This window comes from Hyla sarda, chromosome 2 (genome assembly GCF_029499605.1).
Source record: "Hyla sarda isolate aHylSar1 chromosome 2, aHylSar1.hap1, whole genome shotgun sequence".
In the NCBI taxonomy this organism is placed as follows: domain Eukaryota; kingdom Metazoa; phylum Chordata; class Amphibia; order Anura; family Hylidae; genus Hyla; species Hyla sarda.
The window spans coordinates 305,400,917-305,419,824 of NC_079190.1; the positions used below are offsets into that span (position 1 = coordinate 305,400,917).

The following is an 18,908-nucleotide window of genomic DNA, read 5'->3' on the forward strand; positions in this document are numbered from 1 at the left end:
TAGAAACAGATCCAATATTAAGAGACTTATTATCAGAGGGTATTTCTATTGTGTCCAGGAGAGGCCCCACTATTGGAACCAGAGTCTCACCTAGTCTATTTACCAGTCAAAAGGAAAATGTAAAGGACCGGGACTGGTTGAGGAATATAGGTAATCGCAAATGTGGTCATACTAGATGCATCACATGTACACACATGGTAAATTCAAATACCGTAACGTCTTGCACAACAAATAGGACATACAATATACACCAGTATATCAATTGTAACACTAAATCCATTATATATGTAGCAACATGTATTGCTTGTAATTTGCAGTATGTAGGATGCTCGGGTAATTCATTAAAAGTGAGGTTTAGGAAACATATTACAGATGCTAAAAGTAGTTTGACAAGCATGTCTATGCTGTCACGTCACTTTAGGGAGTCCCATTCAGGGGACACCACCCATTTACGAGTATTGGGGGTAGAAAAAGTCACCTTAGGACCTAGGGGAGGCGATCTTAGAAAGAAATTATACAATAGAGAGGCACATTGGATGTTCCTCTTGGGTTAAACAAAAGATTGGATTTAATGTTAACGTGTGCATAAATTGAATAAGAGAATATAGTTGATGTATACAATTTATTACTAATCACGTATGTTTAGTTCCCGGTCCAATATGTACTCTTCGTTTCTTGTGCACATATAATAAATTTTGAATTGTCGCAAATTATAGGGGGATGTTCACACGGTGAGATGCACATTATGCGGTTATTGATCTATATATAAATATTTTAGATCTTGATGTGTAGGTATAGTTCAAATTGTTTATTTCGGTAAATATGTACCTCCAAATTAATATGAATATCGGTAGTATTGATAAACTAGTTTTTAGATCATTCGAGATTGAAATTTAAATGTTACTCAAAATTTGAAACTTAAAGCCGCATTGCCTGCATCCTTGTGTGAACTCTCTCCGAACGATCAAATGTGATCATGATTCCCAATGCCATGTTTTGTAACCAACTGTTTTTAATTAAGATTCATGTGGTCATGTGACCAAACTCATGTGTATTTTAACCCGCATTATTGAGTGTATGTCTATCTACGACTAAGCACCTGAGTGTGCGAAACGCGTCAGATTGTGTCCTGCCTAAGCGTGTGAATAAAGCCATTGACAAGTTTTACCTGCATCTTCCCGAGTGCCGGACGTTTTCTTTTCTTTGTGATATATATATATATATATATATATATATATATATATATATATATTAATTATAAAATTAATACATATATATATATATATATATATATATATATATATTAATTATATAATTAATACATATATATATATATATATATATATATATATATATATATTAATTATATAATTAATACATATATATATATATATATATATATATATATATATAATTAATACATATATATATATATATGTATGTATATAGATATAGATATATATATATAGATATATAGATGTATATAGTATATATATTAATGTTATGGTATAAAAAGTGACCAAAAATACGCTATTTTGAACTTTGGAATTTTTTTTTGCACATACATTGACTGTTGACCAGTTTTAACTAACTATGTTTTTATAGTTTGGACATATCCGCACATGGCGATACCACGTATGTTTTGTTTTTATTTAGTGGTGTGTTTTTTCTTTTTTTATGGGAAAAGGGGGGGGGGGTGATTCAAACTCTTATTAGGGAAGGGGTTAAATCATAACGTTTACATTTTTTTTTTCACTTTTTTTTTTTTTGTAATGTTATAGCCCCTGTAGGGGACAATAACATGTGGTACATAGATTCAAAACACTGATCAATGCCATTGCAATGCAATGCATTGATCAGTGTTATCGACGGTTGATTGCTCAAGCCTGGATTTCAGGCTTGGAGCAATCAATCGCCGATCGGACGCACTGGAGGCAGGTAAGGGATCCTAGCTGATCGGGACATTGCGGTTTTACTGCGATGGGTCCCGATCAGCCTGACTGAGCTGCCGGGAAGCTTTCACTTTAGACGGGGTAAGCAACTTTGATCGTCGCGTCTGCCTGAATGGCGATGTCTGGCATTAGCCATGGGTCCTGGCTGCTGATAGCTTTGCAGGAAAGGGTTAATAGTCCCCATAGAATATTAATAGCAATCGTTTGATTGCTAATACTGTTCAGTGCTAAGCATAGGGCATAGCACTGATCAGTGTTATCGGCTATCTTTTGCTTGTGTCTGCTTGATCTCAGACCAGAGCAGAAGACCCAACTAGACGGACAGAGGCAGGTGAGGGGACCTCCGCCCTCCATTACAGATAATCGGATACCCGCGGCAGGGCTACGTTCGGTCCGATCAGCCACATTAAGTGCCACACTGCCGTAGATTTACGTCATATGTCGTTAAGGGGTTAATTATATTTACCCCTATTTATATTTTGTCTGTTTTTGGCTGTTAATCTGTGAAATCCCCATAACTAGATGGCCTCCATGTTGGTAAATGCAGCCCAGTGTACATCCTGCTCAATGTATACACTCATTGAACAACAGTTTGAGGGTGCATATTGCTGTGCGAGACGTGTGCCTGTTGTTAATTTGGAAGTCCAGATCCTGCATCTAGAGGAGCAACTTTCAACACTGAGACGCATTGACAACTTGGAGAGGAGTCTCCTGCTCACTGAGCAAGTACTCTCTGGGGTAGAGGTGGGCGAGGATAGTGGGACGGAGGTGCAGGACAGTCAGGCAGCTAGCTGGGTTACAGTTAAGAAATGGGGTAGAGGGAAAAGTGTCAGGGAGGCTAGTCCTGATCTGGCACACACCAACAAGTTTGCCCGGTTGGTGGATGAGGGGGATGCCATTTCAGAGCTAGCTGTACTGCAGCAGGACTCTGCCTCAGACCGCCTGGGGGTGTCTGCTCCAGTAAGGAGGGAGGGAGGAGTACAGGCCAGACAGGAACTGGTAGTGGGGCACTCGGTTATTAGCGGAATAGACAGGGTGATGGGTCACAAACTGGGATTGCCAAACAGTGTGCGGTCCTCCTGCGCTCGAGTTCGGCACATCGCGGATCAGGTTGACAGGTTGCTGAGTGGGGCTGGAGAAGACCAACAGTCATGGTACACATTGGCACCAATGACAAAGTATTAGGTAGTTGGTGTGTCCTTTAAAAATGATTTCAGGGACTTAGGCCGTAAGCTTAAATGGGCACTGTTAGCTATAAAAACTTTTGATATGTTGTAAAGCATGAAAAACCAATAGGTTTTGCAATTGCTTTCATAAAAAAAAACAGTATTTCATACTTAAAGCCAGTCAAAAAACTGCCTCCTGGGATACAAGCTAGTCCACTTGTCATCACCTAAGTCATGGACCCACTTCATGACTAACAGGTCTGCACGTCTAAAGCTGCTGCTTGCCTGCTCCTGTGGACAGAAGGTGGGGGGAGGGGCAGAAGCACACTACTCTTGGTAGGTATGCTTTAAGGCAAGGACCTCCAAGGTAATATCTTCTGAAATATTACCTGTGCCACACCAGAGAGGCAGCGGAAGATTAGGGAGGTAAACAAGTGGCTCAGAAGCTGGTGTAGGAAGGTGGGGTTTGTGTTCATGGAGAACTGGGACGACTTCTCTGTCGGAAACCGGCTCTACCGTAGGATGGGCTGCACCTCAATGGGTAGGGTGCAGCTGTGCTAAGGGAGAAGATGGCCAGAAGGGTTGAGGAGTGTTTAAACTAGGGACTGGGGGGGAGGGAAACTACAATATTGAGAGGGAAGATAGTTTAGATAGAGAGGGGGGACCTATTAATGTACTTGGGGGTGGAGCTGAGGGAGGGGTTAGAATAGTTACTTAATAGGGATAGGCTTCATAGGAAAAAAATACCTTTTGAATTGCATTTTGACTAATGCCAGAAGTCTGACCAATAAAACTGATGAACTGGAGTTGATGATGTCTGAGGAGAATTATGACATAGTGGGTATAACAGAGACTGGACGATACCTGTGACTGGGCGGTCAACATACAGGGTTATAGTCTATTCAGGAAGGAACGGAGAAAACAGAAAGGGGGAGGAGTTTGTCTTTATGTAAAGTCCAGTCTGAAGGCCGCTCTGCGGGAGGATATACGGGAGGGAAATGATAATGTGGAGTAATTATGGGTAGAAATATATGGAGATAAAAATAAAAAAATTCTGATGGGGGTTTACTATAAGCTACCAAATATAACGGAAGAGCCAGAAGATCAATTGCTGAGGCAAATAAACAAAGCAGCAAATCATAATGATGAGTTGATAACAATGGGGGACTTTAACCCCTTAAGGACCAGGCCATTTTACACCTTCGGACCAGAGTGTTTTTTGTACATCAGACCACTGTCACTTTAAACATTAATAACTCTGGAATGCTTTTAGTTATCATTCTGATTCCGAGATTGTTTTTTCGTGACATATTCTACTTTAACACAGTGGTAAAATTTTGTGGCAACTTGCATCATTTCATGGTGAAAAATCCCAAAATTTGATGAAGAAAATGAAAATTTTGCATTTTTCTAACTTTGAAACTCTGCTTGTAAGGAAAATGGATATTCCAAATAATTTTTTTTTTGGATCACATATACAATATGTCTTCTTTATGTTTGCAACATAAAATTGACGTGTTTTTACTTTTGGAAGAGATCAGAGGGCTTCAAAGTTCAGCAGCAATTTTCAAATTTTTCACAAAATTTTCAAACTCACTATTTTTCAGTGACCAGTTCAGTTTTGAAGTGGATTTGAAGGGTCTTCATATTAGAAATACCCCATAAATGACCCCATTATAAAAACTACACCCCCCAAAGTATTCAAAATGACATTCAGTAAGTGTTTTAACCCTTTAGGTGTTTCACAGGAATAGCAGCAAAGTGAAGGAGAAAATTCTAAATCTTCATTTTTTACTGGTATTTGTAGCCCAATTTCTCTCGAGTAAGCACATACCTCATATGTCTATGTAAAGTGTTTGGTGGGGGCAGTAGAGGGCTCAGAAGGGAAGGAGCGACAAGGGGATTTTGGAGAGAACATTTTTCTGAAATGGTTTTTGGGGGTTATAGGTATTGTATTGATACATATAATGAATATATGAATAGATGTGCATATAAGAGGGTAATATGGGATATGACATGAATAAATAAAATTAGTGAGTATGTGAAAAAATATATACATGTGGTGTGACAAATTTAATTAGATTTATTTAAAATAGGATAGTATAAGATGTTATGAAAAGTAAATGGATAAAATATTGGCAATGTAATACAAGGATCAACAAATGGATATAATATGATAAAATTGATTTGAAGGAAACATTTGATTAAAGAAAAAAAAATTTTTAAAATAATTTTTTGATAAAAGAAAATAATTTTTTGGGTTGAGGAGAATTTAGTAAAATATAGGGACTTCTGGTGCAGTTGGTATATGCCATGTGAGCGCTGTCCCTGGGCACATCCAGACACTGATAGACAGCCTGGTACAATGTGGCTGCAATAAGCAATACGTGGGCAGAACGAAATGGGCACTTAAAACACGCATTTCAGAACATATTTATAACATCAAAAAAGGTAACGCCAAACACCCATTATCCTTACAATTCCTGCATCACCAACAAGATCCATCCAGCATAATATATATACAGGCATACAAAAAATAAAAGATTGGAGGGGAGGCGATTACATGTGAAAATGTCAAGGGCAGAAGTTAGGAAGATTTACGAATTCGAAACTTTAGAGCCAAAGGGTCTGAACTCAGAGTTGGAAGTTTTTGGATTCCTGTGACGCCTCCATGATGAGCCTTGCCCCTCGCCATATCCAGTAACTGGCTGTCTATTAGTGTCAGAATGTGCTCAGGGACAGAGCTCACATGGCATATACCAACTGCACCAGAAGTCCCTATATTTGTCACATTTATTTCATTAATTTCTCCTCAACCAAAAAAATCATTTCTTTGATCAAAAAACTTTTTTTCAAAAAAATTCCTAAAAATTTCTCGTTTAGTACATTTTTATCCTAACTTTTTAATCTAATTTTTAATTCAATATTTTTTCTCTAATCAAATTTTTCCTTCAATCAATTTTATCATCTTATTATATCAACTTGTTAATCCTTGTCATTGCCAATATTTTATCCATTAACTTTTCATAACCTCTCATACTATCTTTAACATCTTATAGTATCCTCTTTTAAATCCTTTTTTAAATTTGTCATCACTTGTATATATTCAAATTTTTTAACGTGCTTACAAATTTTATTTATTCATGTCATATCCCATATTACTCTCATATATGCACATCTATTCATATATACCGTATATACTCGAGTATAAGCCGAGTTTTTCAGCACGATTTTTCGTGCTGAAAACACCCCCCTCGGCTTATACTCGAGTGAACTCCCCCACCCGCAGTGGTCTTCAACCTGCGGACTTCCAGAGGTTTCAAAACTACATCTCCCAGCAAGCCCGGGCAGCCATCGGCTGTCCGGGCTTGCTGGGAGTTGTAGTTTTGAAACCTCCGGAGGTCCGCAGGTTGAAGACCACTGCGGCCTTCAACATCATCCAGCCCCCTCTCACCCCCTTTAGTTCTGAGTACTCCCCTCCGCTCGGCGCTGGTCCGGTCCTGCAGGGCTGTCCGGAGAGGAGGTGGTCCGGTGGCATAGTGGTTCCGGGCTGCTATCTTCACCGGGGAGGCCTCTTCTAAGCGCTTCGGGCCCGGCCTCAGAATAGTCACGTTGCCGTGACAACGACGCAGAGGTGCGTTCATTGCCAACGTACTTATGCGTCATTGTCAAGGCAACGCCTCTATTCCGGGCCGGAAGCGCGGAGAAGAGGCGCCCCCGGTGAAGATAGCAGCCCGGACCACCTCCTCACCGGACCACCTCCTCTCCGGACAGCCCTGCAGGACCGGACCAGCGCCGAGCGGAGGTGAGTACTCAGAACTAAAGGGGGTGAGAGGGGGCTGGATGATGTTGAAGGCCGCAGTGGTCTTCAACCTGCGGACCTCCGGAGGTTTCAAAACTACAACTCCCAGCAAGCCCGGGCAGCCATCGGCTGCCCGGGCTTGCTGGGAGATGTAGTTTTGAAACCTCTGGAGGTCCGCATGTTGAAGGCCGCAGTGGTCTTCAACCTGCGGACCTCCGGAGGTTTCAAAACTACAACTCCCAGCAAGCCCGGACAGCCGATGGCTGCCCGGGCTTGCTGGGAGTTGTAGTTTTGAAACCTCTGGAGGTCCGCAGGTTGAAGACCACTGAGGGCGAATGATGAGAAGAGGATGATGAAGGGGGGGGGGGGGGTGTGGGGATGATGAAGGGGGGTGGGGATGATGAAGGGGGGGGGGTGTGGGATGATTACAAGGGGATGATGAAGGGGGGATGTGTGGGATAAGGGGATGTGTGGGATGATGACAAGGGGATGATGAAGGGGGGATGTGTGGGATGATAAGGGGATGTGTGGGATGATGATAAGGGGATGATGAAGGGGGGATGTGTGGGATGATGACAAGGGGATGATGAAGGGGGGATGTGTGGGATGATAAGGGGATGTGTGGGATGATGACAAGGGGATGATGAAGGGGGGATGTGTGGGATAAGGGGATGTGTGGGATGATAAGGGGATGATGAAGGGGGGATGTGTGGGATGATAAGGGGATGTGTGGGATGATAAGGGGATGATGAAGGGGGATGTGTGGGATGATGACAAGGGGATGATGAGGATGTTAATGACGGGTCTGGATGATGACAGGGGGGGATGAGGTATTTCCCACCCTAGGCTTATACTCGAGTCAATAACTTTTCCTGGGATTTTGGGTTGAAATTAGGGGTCTCGGCTTATACTCGGGTCGGCTTATACTCGAGTATATACGGTATTCTTTATATATATAGATAGAGATAGAGATAGAGATAGAGATAGATAGATATAGATGTATCAGTACAATACCTATAATTTTCTTCACATCTCATCATATCCTAACCATTCACCCTTCACCCACAATATCATAACCTCACAGTATATTTATTCACATCCTTCAGACTAGTTGTATATAATTGTAATTTCTCTAATCTATCATGTTTTTTTTTTAAATACCACATTGTATGCACAATCCAGTCCACTTTTTACAACAGCCTACAACCCAGTCCACAGTTTACAATGAACCTTAAATTGCTGCCAATTAAACTGCGAAGACTATATAAAAACTGTAAAACAATATGGGGTACAACATAGCTATTGAAAAGGGGGTCTCCCCGAAACGCATTTAGCATTATACTCTAACCATACAGACCACCTACTGGACCGATCTCTGCTATCCACAATTCACAACAGCTGGAACCCCCCAGAATTGGGACCACTGTTTGAGACGTGCACACTCTGCCACGAGAACGCCGTCCACCTACACCATCAGAGCACCATCAGTTACCTGCATCCACTCACCTTTTGCTTGCCGCAATACCATCCATTCAGCTGGACACCTTCCCGTGTCCAACCAGAGAAACCTAGGGATCCATTGCGCAGATGTCCCCATCGAGCCGGCTGCCCAACCGAGCCAGTCTGCGACACGGAGCCCAGAACACCAGGGGCTACTATCCCGGGATCCCTCTATCACGGAGCGGTGAGTGGTGCAGAAGCACCAACAACTCTTTTGGATTACAAAATTACTATCTGTTGCCACAGCAAGGGCTCTGCTTGGACTGTTCCGCGCAAACAGTTTTATACAATAAATGCTATTTTATTACTATCCATACAACTAATCTAATTACATTTTAATAGCATTTTACATCTATATTCATTCACAATATTCTCTATACATACACACTGCCAAATTATATACCTTGCGGTCTGTATCCATTATTTCTAATTCTTATTCTCTCTTGACGCGTAGGGTTACGTGGAACACAGCAACCTCAGCATATACTGATTATAGTGTGAGCCCCCCAACCGTCTTTTATAGTCATATCTACATTAGGCCAGTTCAGTACATTACATGATGTGTTTCCCGCACTGGCCCGGCCTGCGTCAGCTCCTCCCTCTTCCTTGGTATATACAGAACTAAGGAAACCATTCAATAGCTCTGCCTTCTGTCTCTCCTTTTTGAATATTTGCTGTTTTTATTACATTTTTAGAGTTCTTTGTAATGTTTAAATGACCCCTTTCATACCGCTTCTAACATACAGACATACTCCACCACCTTTCCTGTGTACCCTATCCTTATAAAACAGTATAAACTCCTGCAGATTGACAGCCCAGTCATGTGAGGAGTCCAGCCATGTCTCAAGCTCCCCCATTTTATTTGCTAGACTCCTTTTAAACATACTTTACATTTCCATTACGTTTTACACATTTCTTCTCACTAATGTTTTTTTTTTGCGATATTGGGGTTAATGGGATTCTTGGAGTTATTGGGGTTAATTGCATTTTTTGCGTTTTTGGGAGCTAATGGGATTTTTTGCGTTTTTGGGGGCTAATGGGATTTTTTGCGTTACTGGGGCCAATGGGACACATGGATCCCCCTATCCACTGCTATTAACCTCCCCCCACAGGTCTCCTCTCCACCCACCATTATATCCTGACCCCTCTCTAACCTATCTGTCCCACTATCTGCTTGATTTGCTTTACTGTCCCCCATCCATTTAGGTGCAAATTATCCATAGAATAAAGTTTGTACCCCAGTGAAAAGTCATCTCCAGTGCTCTAAAAACCCAAACCCTTCCCACTTACACCAGGACTTATGCCATGCATGTAACTCCCTAAGCTCCTGCTGTCTTTCCATGCTTGTCTTGTAGCTAAACGGCTATGTTCTGAGTCCACCATAACGCTGTGGCTATCTTTTTGTGAACTGGCTATTTCCTGTTGGTCTTATCTTCCTCGGACTACATGTCCTATAATTCCTTGTTTGTAAGTGTAAGGTCAGTTTTCTTCCTCCCACACCCATTGAAACACACCTATGTTTCCTTCAATGCAATAGACCAGTGTTTTCTAATCAGGGTTCCTCCAGCTGTGGCACACCTTCAATTCACTGCAGAATGATCTCCTTCCCACCCAGCGTTCGCTCCACCCGTTGAGGCAAAGATCAGGCTCCCTCTGAACACCTGACTAGTGATGGAATGTCTCAGACCGCACTGCAACCTTGGAAAACCTGAGACAGTAATTTTGTATGCTGTTAAAAATAAACATTTGGCCAAACATCACAGAAAAATTGCAAGACCTCCATGAAACATAGGTACAGACACATTTTTATGAACTACACTAACTTTATGTCCCCTGTGGCATAGTCAAATAAATACAAATCCTGGAATACACCTTTTTTAGGGTATGTTCACATAGCGGAATCTCCGAATTCACAAAATCAAAAAAAAATACTTTGGCGGTAGGACCGTGCGGCACTACGCCGTCACCATTGACTGCTATGCAGTGCTTGCGGAATTCTGCACAAAGAATGTTCATTCTCTGCGCTCAACAATTGTTGAGCTGATGGTAATGTTCATTGCACGGATTTCCTCTGAAATTCCCCAGTGTGAACATACCCCTAACGTCTCTATATTCATATAGAGCTAACAAAGAAAGACAGGCGTATATAGAGCAAAATATATAAGTTTTACTGAACATAACTTCATCACAAAAACACACATTTAAAACCATTTAAGAAAACATAGACAAAACTGCAAAAGGTGCAGAATAGGAGGTCTACTTGGTAAATAAATACACATATGTACGCGGAACCAAAATGCAACGTATCCTATATAAATTGTAAGCCCACTAATGCTGCAGTTAAGGGTAGAAAAAGTATACATATATTTCAGTAATGGAAGCACAGTAGGACGTTTTGCGGGTAATAGCTTCTTCTGGGGCGTGTATGTTCATATAGATGTTGGAAAGAGAAAATTTATACTTATATTTGTAGCCCAATTTCTCTCGAGTAAGCACATACCTCATATGTCTATGTAAAGTGTTCGGCGGGCGCAGTAGAGGACTCAGAAGGGAAAGAGCGACAAGGGGATTTTGGAGAGTACGTTTTTCTGAAATGGTTTTTGGGGGGCATGTTGCATTTAGGAAGCCCCTATGGTGCCAGAAGAGCAAAAAACCCTCACATGGCATACCATTTTGGAAACTAGACCCCTTGAGGAACATAACAAGGAATAAAGTGAGCCTTAATACCCCACAGGTGTTTCACGACTTCTGCATATGAAAAAAAAAAAAAAAATTTTCACTAAAATGTGTGTTTTCCCCCCCAATTTTCACATTTTTCTAAGGGTTAATAGCAGAAAATACCCCCCAAAATTTGTAACCCCATCTCTTCTGAGTATGGAGGTACCCCATAAGTTGACCTGAAGTGCACTATGGGTGAACTACAATGCTCAGAAGAGAAGGAGTCATATTTGGCTTTTTGAGAGCAAATTTTGCTCGTGGAGCATGTCGCATTTAGGAAGCCCCTATGGTGCCAGGACAGCAAAAAAAAACACATGGCATACCATTTTGGAAACTAGACCCCTTGAGGAACGTAACAAGGGGTACAGTGAGCATTTGCCCCCCACTGGTGTCTGACAGATCTTTGGAACAGTGGGCTGTACAAGTTTTCATTTTCACGGACCACTGTTCCAAAGATCAGTCAGACACCTGTGGGGGGGGTAAATTCTCACTGTACCCCTCATTACATTCTGTGAGGGGTGTCGTTTCCGAAATGGGGTCGCATGTGTTTTTTTTTTTTTTTTTGCGGTTGTCAAAACCGCTGTAACAATCAGCCACCCCTGTGCAAATCACCTCAAATGTACATGGTGCGCTCTCCCTTCTGGGCCTTGTTGTGCGCCCCCAGAGCACTTTGCGCCCACATATGGGGTATCTCCGTAGTCGGGAGAAATTGCGTTACAAATTTTGGGGGGCTTTTTTCCCTTTTACCTCTTGTGAAAATGTAAAGTATAGGGCAACATCAGCATGTTAGTGTAAAAAATGTAAATTTTTTACACTAACATTCTGGTGTAGACCCCAACATTTCCTTTTCATGAAGGGTTAAAGAAGAAAATACCCCCCAAACCTTGTAACACAATTTCTCCCGAGTACGGCGATACCCCATATGTGACCTTAAACTGTTGCCTTGAAATACGACAGGGCTCCGAAGTGAGAGCGCCATGTGCATTTGAGGCCTAAATTAGGGACTTGCATAGGGGTGGACATAGGGGCATTCTACGCCAGTGATTCCCAAACAGGGTGCCTCCAGCTGTTGCAAAACTCCCAGCATGCGTGGACAGTCAACGGCTTTCCGGCAATACTGGGAGTTGTTGTTTTTCAACAGCTGGAGGCTCTGCTTTGGAAACAGTGGTGTACCGGACGTTCTTATTGGGGGAGGGGGGCTGTGTAGGGGTATGTGTATATGTAGTGTTTTTAACTTTTTATTTTATTTTGTGTAGGTGTAGTGTAGTGTTTTTAGGGTACAGTCACATGGGCGGGGGATTACAGCGAGTTTCCCAGCGCAAAATTTGCTGCATCTCAAACTTGCAGCGAGAAACCCACTGTAAAAGCCTCGCCCATGTGAATGTACCCTGTACATTAACAGGGGTGGGGGGTGCACCAGCTGTTGCAAAACCACAACTCCCAGCATGCATGGTCTGTTAGTGCATGCTGTGAGTTATAGTTTTGCAACAGCTGGAGGCACACAGGTTAGGAAACACTGAATTAGAAACAGACAATGTTTCCCAACCAGTGTGTCTCCAGTTGTTGCAAAACTACAACTCCCAGCATGCCCAGACAGCTGAAGGGCATGCTGGGAGTTGTAGTTCGGCAATATCTGAAGGGCCAGATGTTGCTGAACTAAAACTCCCAGCATGCCTGGACAGTCAGTGCATACTGGGAGTTGTAGTTTTGCAACAGCTGGAAGAGCACAGATTGGAGACCATTATACAATGGTCTCCAAACTGGGGCCCTCCAGATGTTGCAAAACTAGAACTCCCAGCATGCCCAGACAGCCAAAGGCTGTCTAGGCATGCTGGTAGTTGTAGTTTTCAGACTCCTAGAAGCAGCAATGAAGTTCTTCACTGCTGCTTCTGAGGACCATATACTCACCTGCCAGTCCCGTCGCTGCTCGTCCACGTGGCCGGTCCCGCGCTGCTCCTCTGTCCCGCGCTGCTCCTCTGTCCCGCCGCTGGTTCGGGTAAGTCCGCCGGTCCCCCCCGTGTTCCCCCACCTATGCCGCGAGCCCCCGCAGCCATCGTCCCCCGTTCTGCCCGACTTCCAGGGGCGGGCAGTGCGGGGGATCTGAACTTTCACCCTAGATCACTGTGATTGGTCCACAGGGACCAATCACAGTGATCGCTGACCAGGACCATCAATGGATGGTCCTGGGGGTGAAGCAGAAGTTGTCCCCTGCTGGAAACAGCGGGACTTCTGCCAGTTAACCCGTGCAATGCTGCGCATCGCCGGGTTAACTGAATGTCATTTATAAACGTTGGGATGCGCGAACGCACTGCACAACCCGGCGTTTATATATGACATTCTGTGGGAAGGGGTTAAACAAAACTCATTGGGGGGTAATTTTACTAAGAGTGTAGTTTTCTTTGTGGTTTCTGATTCCTGACAGGTATTTTCCCATGGTATTTGCTGACGTTTCCCTACATCTTAAGCTTTTCCCTACGCTTTGATTTTATTAATTTTTTTTACACTTGCTTTAAACTGTCGGGTTTTTCAGTGCTCAAATCCTCAATTTTCTTTGGGAACATTAGTAAATATGTTAGGACTTTTCTAAACTATTGGGGACACTGCCCTATTCCTGGGGCCACACTCCCTTTCAGGTTTTTCTTGTAAAATGGAGTTTGGTTTTGTTTGGTCGCAAATTGTCACAAAATTCTCTGCGACAAAATGGGTGCGAAACCCAGGAAAAAAGTTGGGATCTCCTTAGTAAATACCCCCACCATTATTTTAAGATAAGTGATCTCCCAACCATATATTTAGATAAAAAATGTACTGTGTCGCCCAGTGAAGTGGAGTCAGACATGTTCACTGAATTTAGCAGCGGATCTTCTGGGGGACATATATCAGGACATGCTTAAATGAGTGACTCGTCTGACTCCTGTTCACCCACACTACTAGTGTATTGGGTTTAGTGTGAGTGATCAGGCTGACAGTTCTCCTTTTAAGATGGGCGCCCCACAGAGTGTGTTTGTCCAAAGTAATTCTGGCCCAGTTATTCTGACAACCCTGTAAGTAGGCCTCCCCCTCCTTGCAGGCAGCTTCGCTACAGACCGGAAGCCCTAGAGATTTTACATCCTAGGAAGCTCTATGACTTGGATACCTGTGTTTCTAAGTCATAGACGTCTTACGATGTCCTGTCAACTTCTTCCCAAACAGAATGTGGCACTCTTGGTGGTTTTTTGTCAAACTCTATTGGCAAACACTGGTATGTGAAACTACAACTCCCGACTTGCTGGACTTGTAGTTTTGCAACAGCTGGAGGCACCCTGTTTGGAAAACACAGACTTTTTAGTATTTGAATTTGTTTTAACCTGCTCTGGCCAGCCCCCACCTGCAGCGGCACATGGGAGCCGGCCTTAGCAGATAATCGCAAGTTTTCCCGGGGAGCCGTATCGCAATTAGCAAAAATCGTGATTCGATTGTTTTTGCGATATATTGTGCAGCCCTACTTTCTATGAGTCTACTATGGTGGTTGTGGTATTACGCAACCTAATCAGGGGAGATCCCACCTTTACTTGGCGTAACCATGATTTGTTATCGTATATGCATCAGTTTCTGAAAATTATTGTTGTAGAATCATCTGCTAGTTTGTATTATGTATGAACCCAGTCTGAGCTGTCAATAACTTTATTTTCTAGGTATGATGTTTTGTTCATGCCCCCCTCTTTTCCGTTTGGTGGTATGGAGAACCCGTGTATTACATTTGTCACCCCGTGTCTACTAGCTGGTGATCGTTCCCTGGCTGATGTCATTATCCATGAAATATCCCATAGTTGGTTTGGAAACTTAGTGACCAATGCTCATTGGGGCGAGTTTTGGCTGAATGAAGGTTTTACCATGTATGCTCAGCGAAGAATCACCACAGAGATCTATGGTAATGTAAATTGTCTTAAAGTGTACCTGTCATCAACAAAAACTTTTTATATAACATAGATAATACCATTATATGTAAATTTTAATATACATTGGTGAGAGAAAATGTGTGTATTTTTTGTCCCTGCAGCTATTGACTGTGTGTCTCTATGAGGAGTCCAAATACAGGAAGTGAGAGTGGACAACAGGGCTGTGGAGTTGGTAGATAAATGTTCCGACTCCACAGTTTTTTTTACTTCAGACTCCGACTCCTCTGTATTAATATGCGAATGTATTTTTAAACACTTACAGTTGCATCCAAGAAGCTGTTCCACCAAGTTCTTCTATGCTCTTCTAGCAGAGAGAGGTAGTTGGGCAGAAGCTGCTGTTCTCTCCTTTTTGTGTGCTGATCTGCTGCTGAATATAGGGCAGTGGGAGGATCCAGGAAGGGGCATTTATTATAAAACATGATTTCCCTAGTAGAATCCCATAGTCATGTTTAAAGTTTAAAGGGGTACTCCGCCCCTAGACATCTTATCCCCTATCCAAAGGATAGGGGATAAGATGTCAGATCGCTGGGGTCCCGCTGTGGGGGCCCCCCGGGATCGCCGCTGCGGCACCTCGCCACAGCAAATGCCTGTTTCTCCTGAGGACACCGCAGCAGTGGTGAAACATGTAGAGGGGACATAATCTCTATTTTAAAATCTGTCTCTGGTTGTGTAATCAATCCCAGTGGTGCTGCATACCACTGGTTATACCACTACAATATAGTTGATCACTGTTGGTGACATGAAGTGAATTTTCACAATACATCACTGGAGACTGTGGTTTTAATATTTTCTCACTATCATAATTTCTTTATTATCTTAATCAGTGCTTAATAAAAGCTAAGTTTTAGGGGTGGGATTTAATAAGGGTATTAGTGGTCCAGGGTTTATCCCTGGGTCAAAGGTTTCTGTCAATTTGACCCTGACCCATCTCGGGGTATATGATTTTTTGGAGTTTCATACTTTAGGCCGACCTGATTACAGCAATACCAGATTTTATATAATTTGTCATGTTTTACTAATTGTAAAAAATTTTTTTTTATTTTTTTTAATTGCCATTTTTTGACCCCTGTAACAAATTTTTTTTTTTTGCATACCAGGCTGTATGAGGGCAAATTTTTTGTATCTGTACCATTTTGGTATTGATCTGACTTTTTAATCGCTTTTTAACTTTTTTTTTTATACATTCACCGTACGGGATACATATTGTTATATTTTAATAGGTCATACAGTTACGCACGAAGCGATACCAAATATGTTTATTTTTATGTTTGCATGTTTTTATATGGCAAAAGGGGTGATTTGAACTTTTAACATGAAACGTGTTTTTTTAAAAACTTTTATTAAAACCTTTTTTTTTTATACACTTTATTAGACTTATAGGAGGAATCATTAGATTGATCATACAGATGAATAGAGTTCTATTGAACTCATTGATCTGTGAGCTCTGCGATCCATTGATCAATCTATCAATGACAGAGCCAGACAGCAGGAAGCAGAGGTAAGTCCTCCGGCTACCCCTATAGTGGATCGCCCACCCTGCGATCACGCTGCGGGGGGCGATCCACCCCACTAGCCCACCAGGGAGCATACACATGTCTCTTTAGACGCCGCTGTCAGCTTTTTTTTTAAATAACTCCTGTAGAAACTACTTCTGGGGTGTACAACTGAATCACACTGTCCACTCAGTAAGCAACACTGACAATCAATTTCACATACTGTTGTGCAAATGGAACAGACAACAGGTGGAAATTATCGGCAAATAGCAAGACACCCCCATTAAAGAAGTAGATCCGCAGGTGGTGACCACAGGCTACTTCTTAGTTCCTATGCTTCCTGGCTGATGATTTGGTCACTTTTGAATGCTGGCGGTGCTCTCTAGTGGTAGCATGAGACAGTCTACAACCCACACAATCAATGCGAGCTGTGGCAAGAAGGTTTGCTGTGTCTTTCAGTGTAGTGTCCAGAGCATGGAGGCGCTACCAGGAGACAGGCCAGTACATCAGGAGACATGGAGGAGGTTTGAGGAGGGCAACAACCCAGCAGCAGGACTTCTACCTCCACCTTTGTACAAGGAAACTGCCAGAGCCCGGCAAAATGACCTCCAGCAGGCCACAGTCTCCATGAGGGTGGTATGGGGGCCCGACATCCACAGGTGGGGGTGGTGCTTACAGCCCAGCACAGTGCAGGATGTTTGAAATTTACCAGAGAACACCAAAATTGGCAAATTCACCTCTGGCGCCCTGTGCTCTTCACAGGTTCACACTGAGAACATGTGAGAGTCTGGAGACGCCGCGAACAATTTTCTGCTGCCTGCAAACTCCTCCAGCATGACCGGTTTGGCGGTGGGTCAGTAATGGTGTTGGGGGGGGGGGGGGGGGGGGGGGGGGAATTTCTTTGGGGGCCGCACAGCCCTCCATGTGCTTGCCAGAGGTAGCCTGACTGCCATTAGGTTCCGAGATGAGATCCTCAGACCCCTTGTGAGACCTTATGCTGGTGCGGTTGGCCCCAAGTTCCTCCTAATGCAGGACAATGCTAGACCTCATGTGACTGGAGTGTGTCAGCAGTTCCTGCAAGAGGAAGGCATTGATGCTATGGACTGTCCCACCCATTCCCCAGACCTGAATCCGGATTAAGCACATCTGGGACATCATGTCTCGCTACATCCACCAACGCCACGTTGCACCACAGATTGTCCAGGAGTTGGCGGATGCTTTAGTCCAGGCCTGGGAGGACATGCCTCAGGAGACCATATGTCACCTCATCAGGAACATGCCCAGGCGTTGTAGGTAGGTCATACAGGCACGTGGAGGCCACACACACTGAGCCTCATTTTGACTTTTTTTAAGGACCTTACATCAAAGTTGTATCAGCCTGTAATGTGGTTTTCCACTTCGATTTTGAGTGACTCCATATCCAGACCTCCATGGGTTTATAAATTTGATTTCCATTGATCATTTTTTTATTTTTGTGTGATTTTGTTGTCAGCGCATTCAATTATGTAAAGACAAAAGTATTTTATACGATTAGTTCATTCAGATCTAGGATGTGTTATCTTGGTGTTCCCTTAATTTTTTTTTTAGCTGTGTGTGTGTGTGTGTGTGTGTGTGTGTGTGTATATGTGTGTATGTGTTAAATAATGTTCTGTAGGTGGTTCACTTGCATTGGAATCAGTTCTTGTCCTCTGATGATTTCTTGGGTCTGGGGCCCTCTTTGTTGTCTGTGTAGTACACCGTAGAGGCCGGTTTTATGACACATTGTAAACAGGAACTTCTATCTCAACTCCATTCTTATTGCTCAGATGCAAGGCTATTTGATATTGCATTTTATAGCTTTAGAGAGGATGAAAGCAAATGGCTTGTTCAACCCTTTAAAGACAATGGACGTAAATGTGCGTCATGGTGCCATGGTACTTAGGGTGCATTCACACCACGTTTTTGCAATACAGTTCCCGTATAAGTTTTCAATGTGAAAACCGTGTGGAACCGTATTGAAAAACGTATGTATTGACTCCATTGAAAACCATATGCCAAAAGATGCATCAGGTTGTGTCCGTTTTGCACCCTGTACGGTTTTGTCAGTTTTTTTTTCCCCCGTACCCAAAACCGTAGTCTACCACGGTTTTTGGTCCGGGTGAAAAACTGTATTAAACCGTATACTTTTATTTTTTTAACATGGGAGTCAATGGGAACCGTACAGAATTGTATGTGCATACGGTCCCATCCGGTTTTCACCATAAGTTTTTTGACTTTACACAGTTTTTTTTCTTGGAATTTCAATCAAACAAGGGAAACTTTATTCAAAATGGAGTGAAAAGTTAAAAACGTATACGTTTTTT

General features: G+C 42.8%; 1 protein-coding gene across 1 annotated transcript in view; it reads left to right on the top strand.

Annotated features, from left to right (window-relative positions):
* The window catches only part of RNPEP (arginyl aminopeptidase), a 281,410-nt gene that overhangs the window by 78,995 nt on the left and 183,507 nt on the right, over positions 1–18,908 (top strand). The window contains exon 5 of the mRNA XM_056557627.1: positions 14,810–15,045. Coding sequence (XP_056413602.1) covers positions 14,810–15,045 — 236 coding nt within the window. The remainder of the gene's footprint in view (positions 1–14,809; positions 15,046–18,908) is intronic.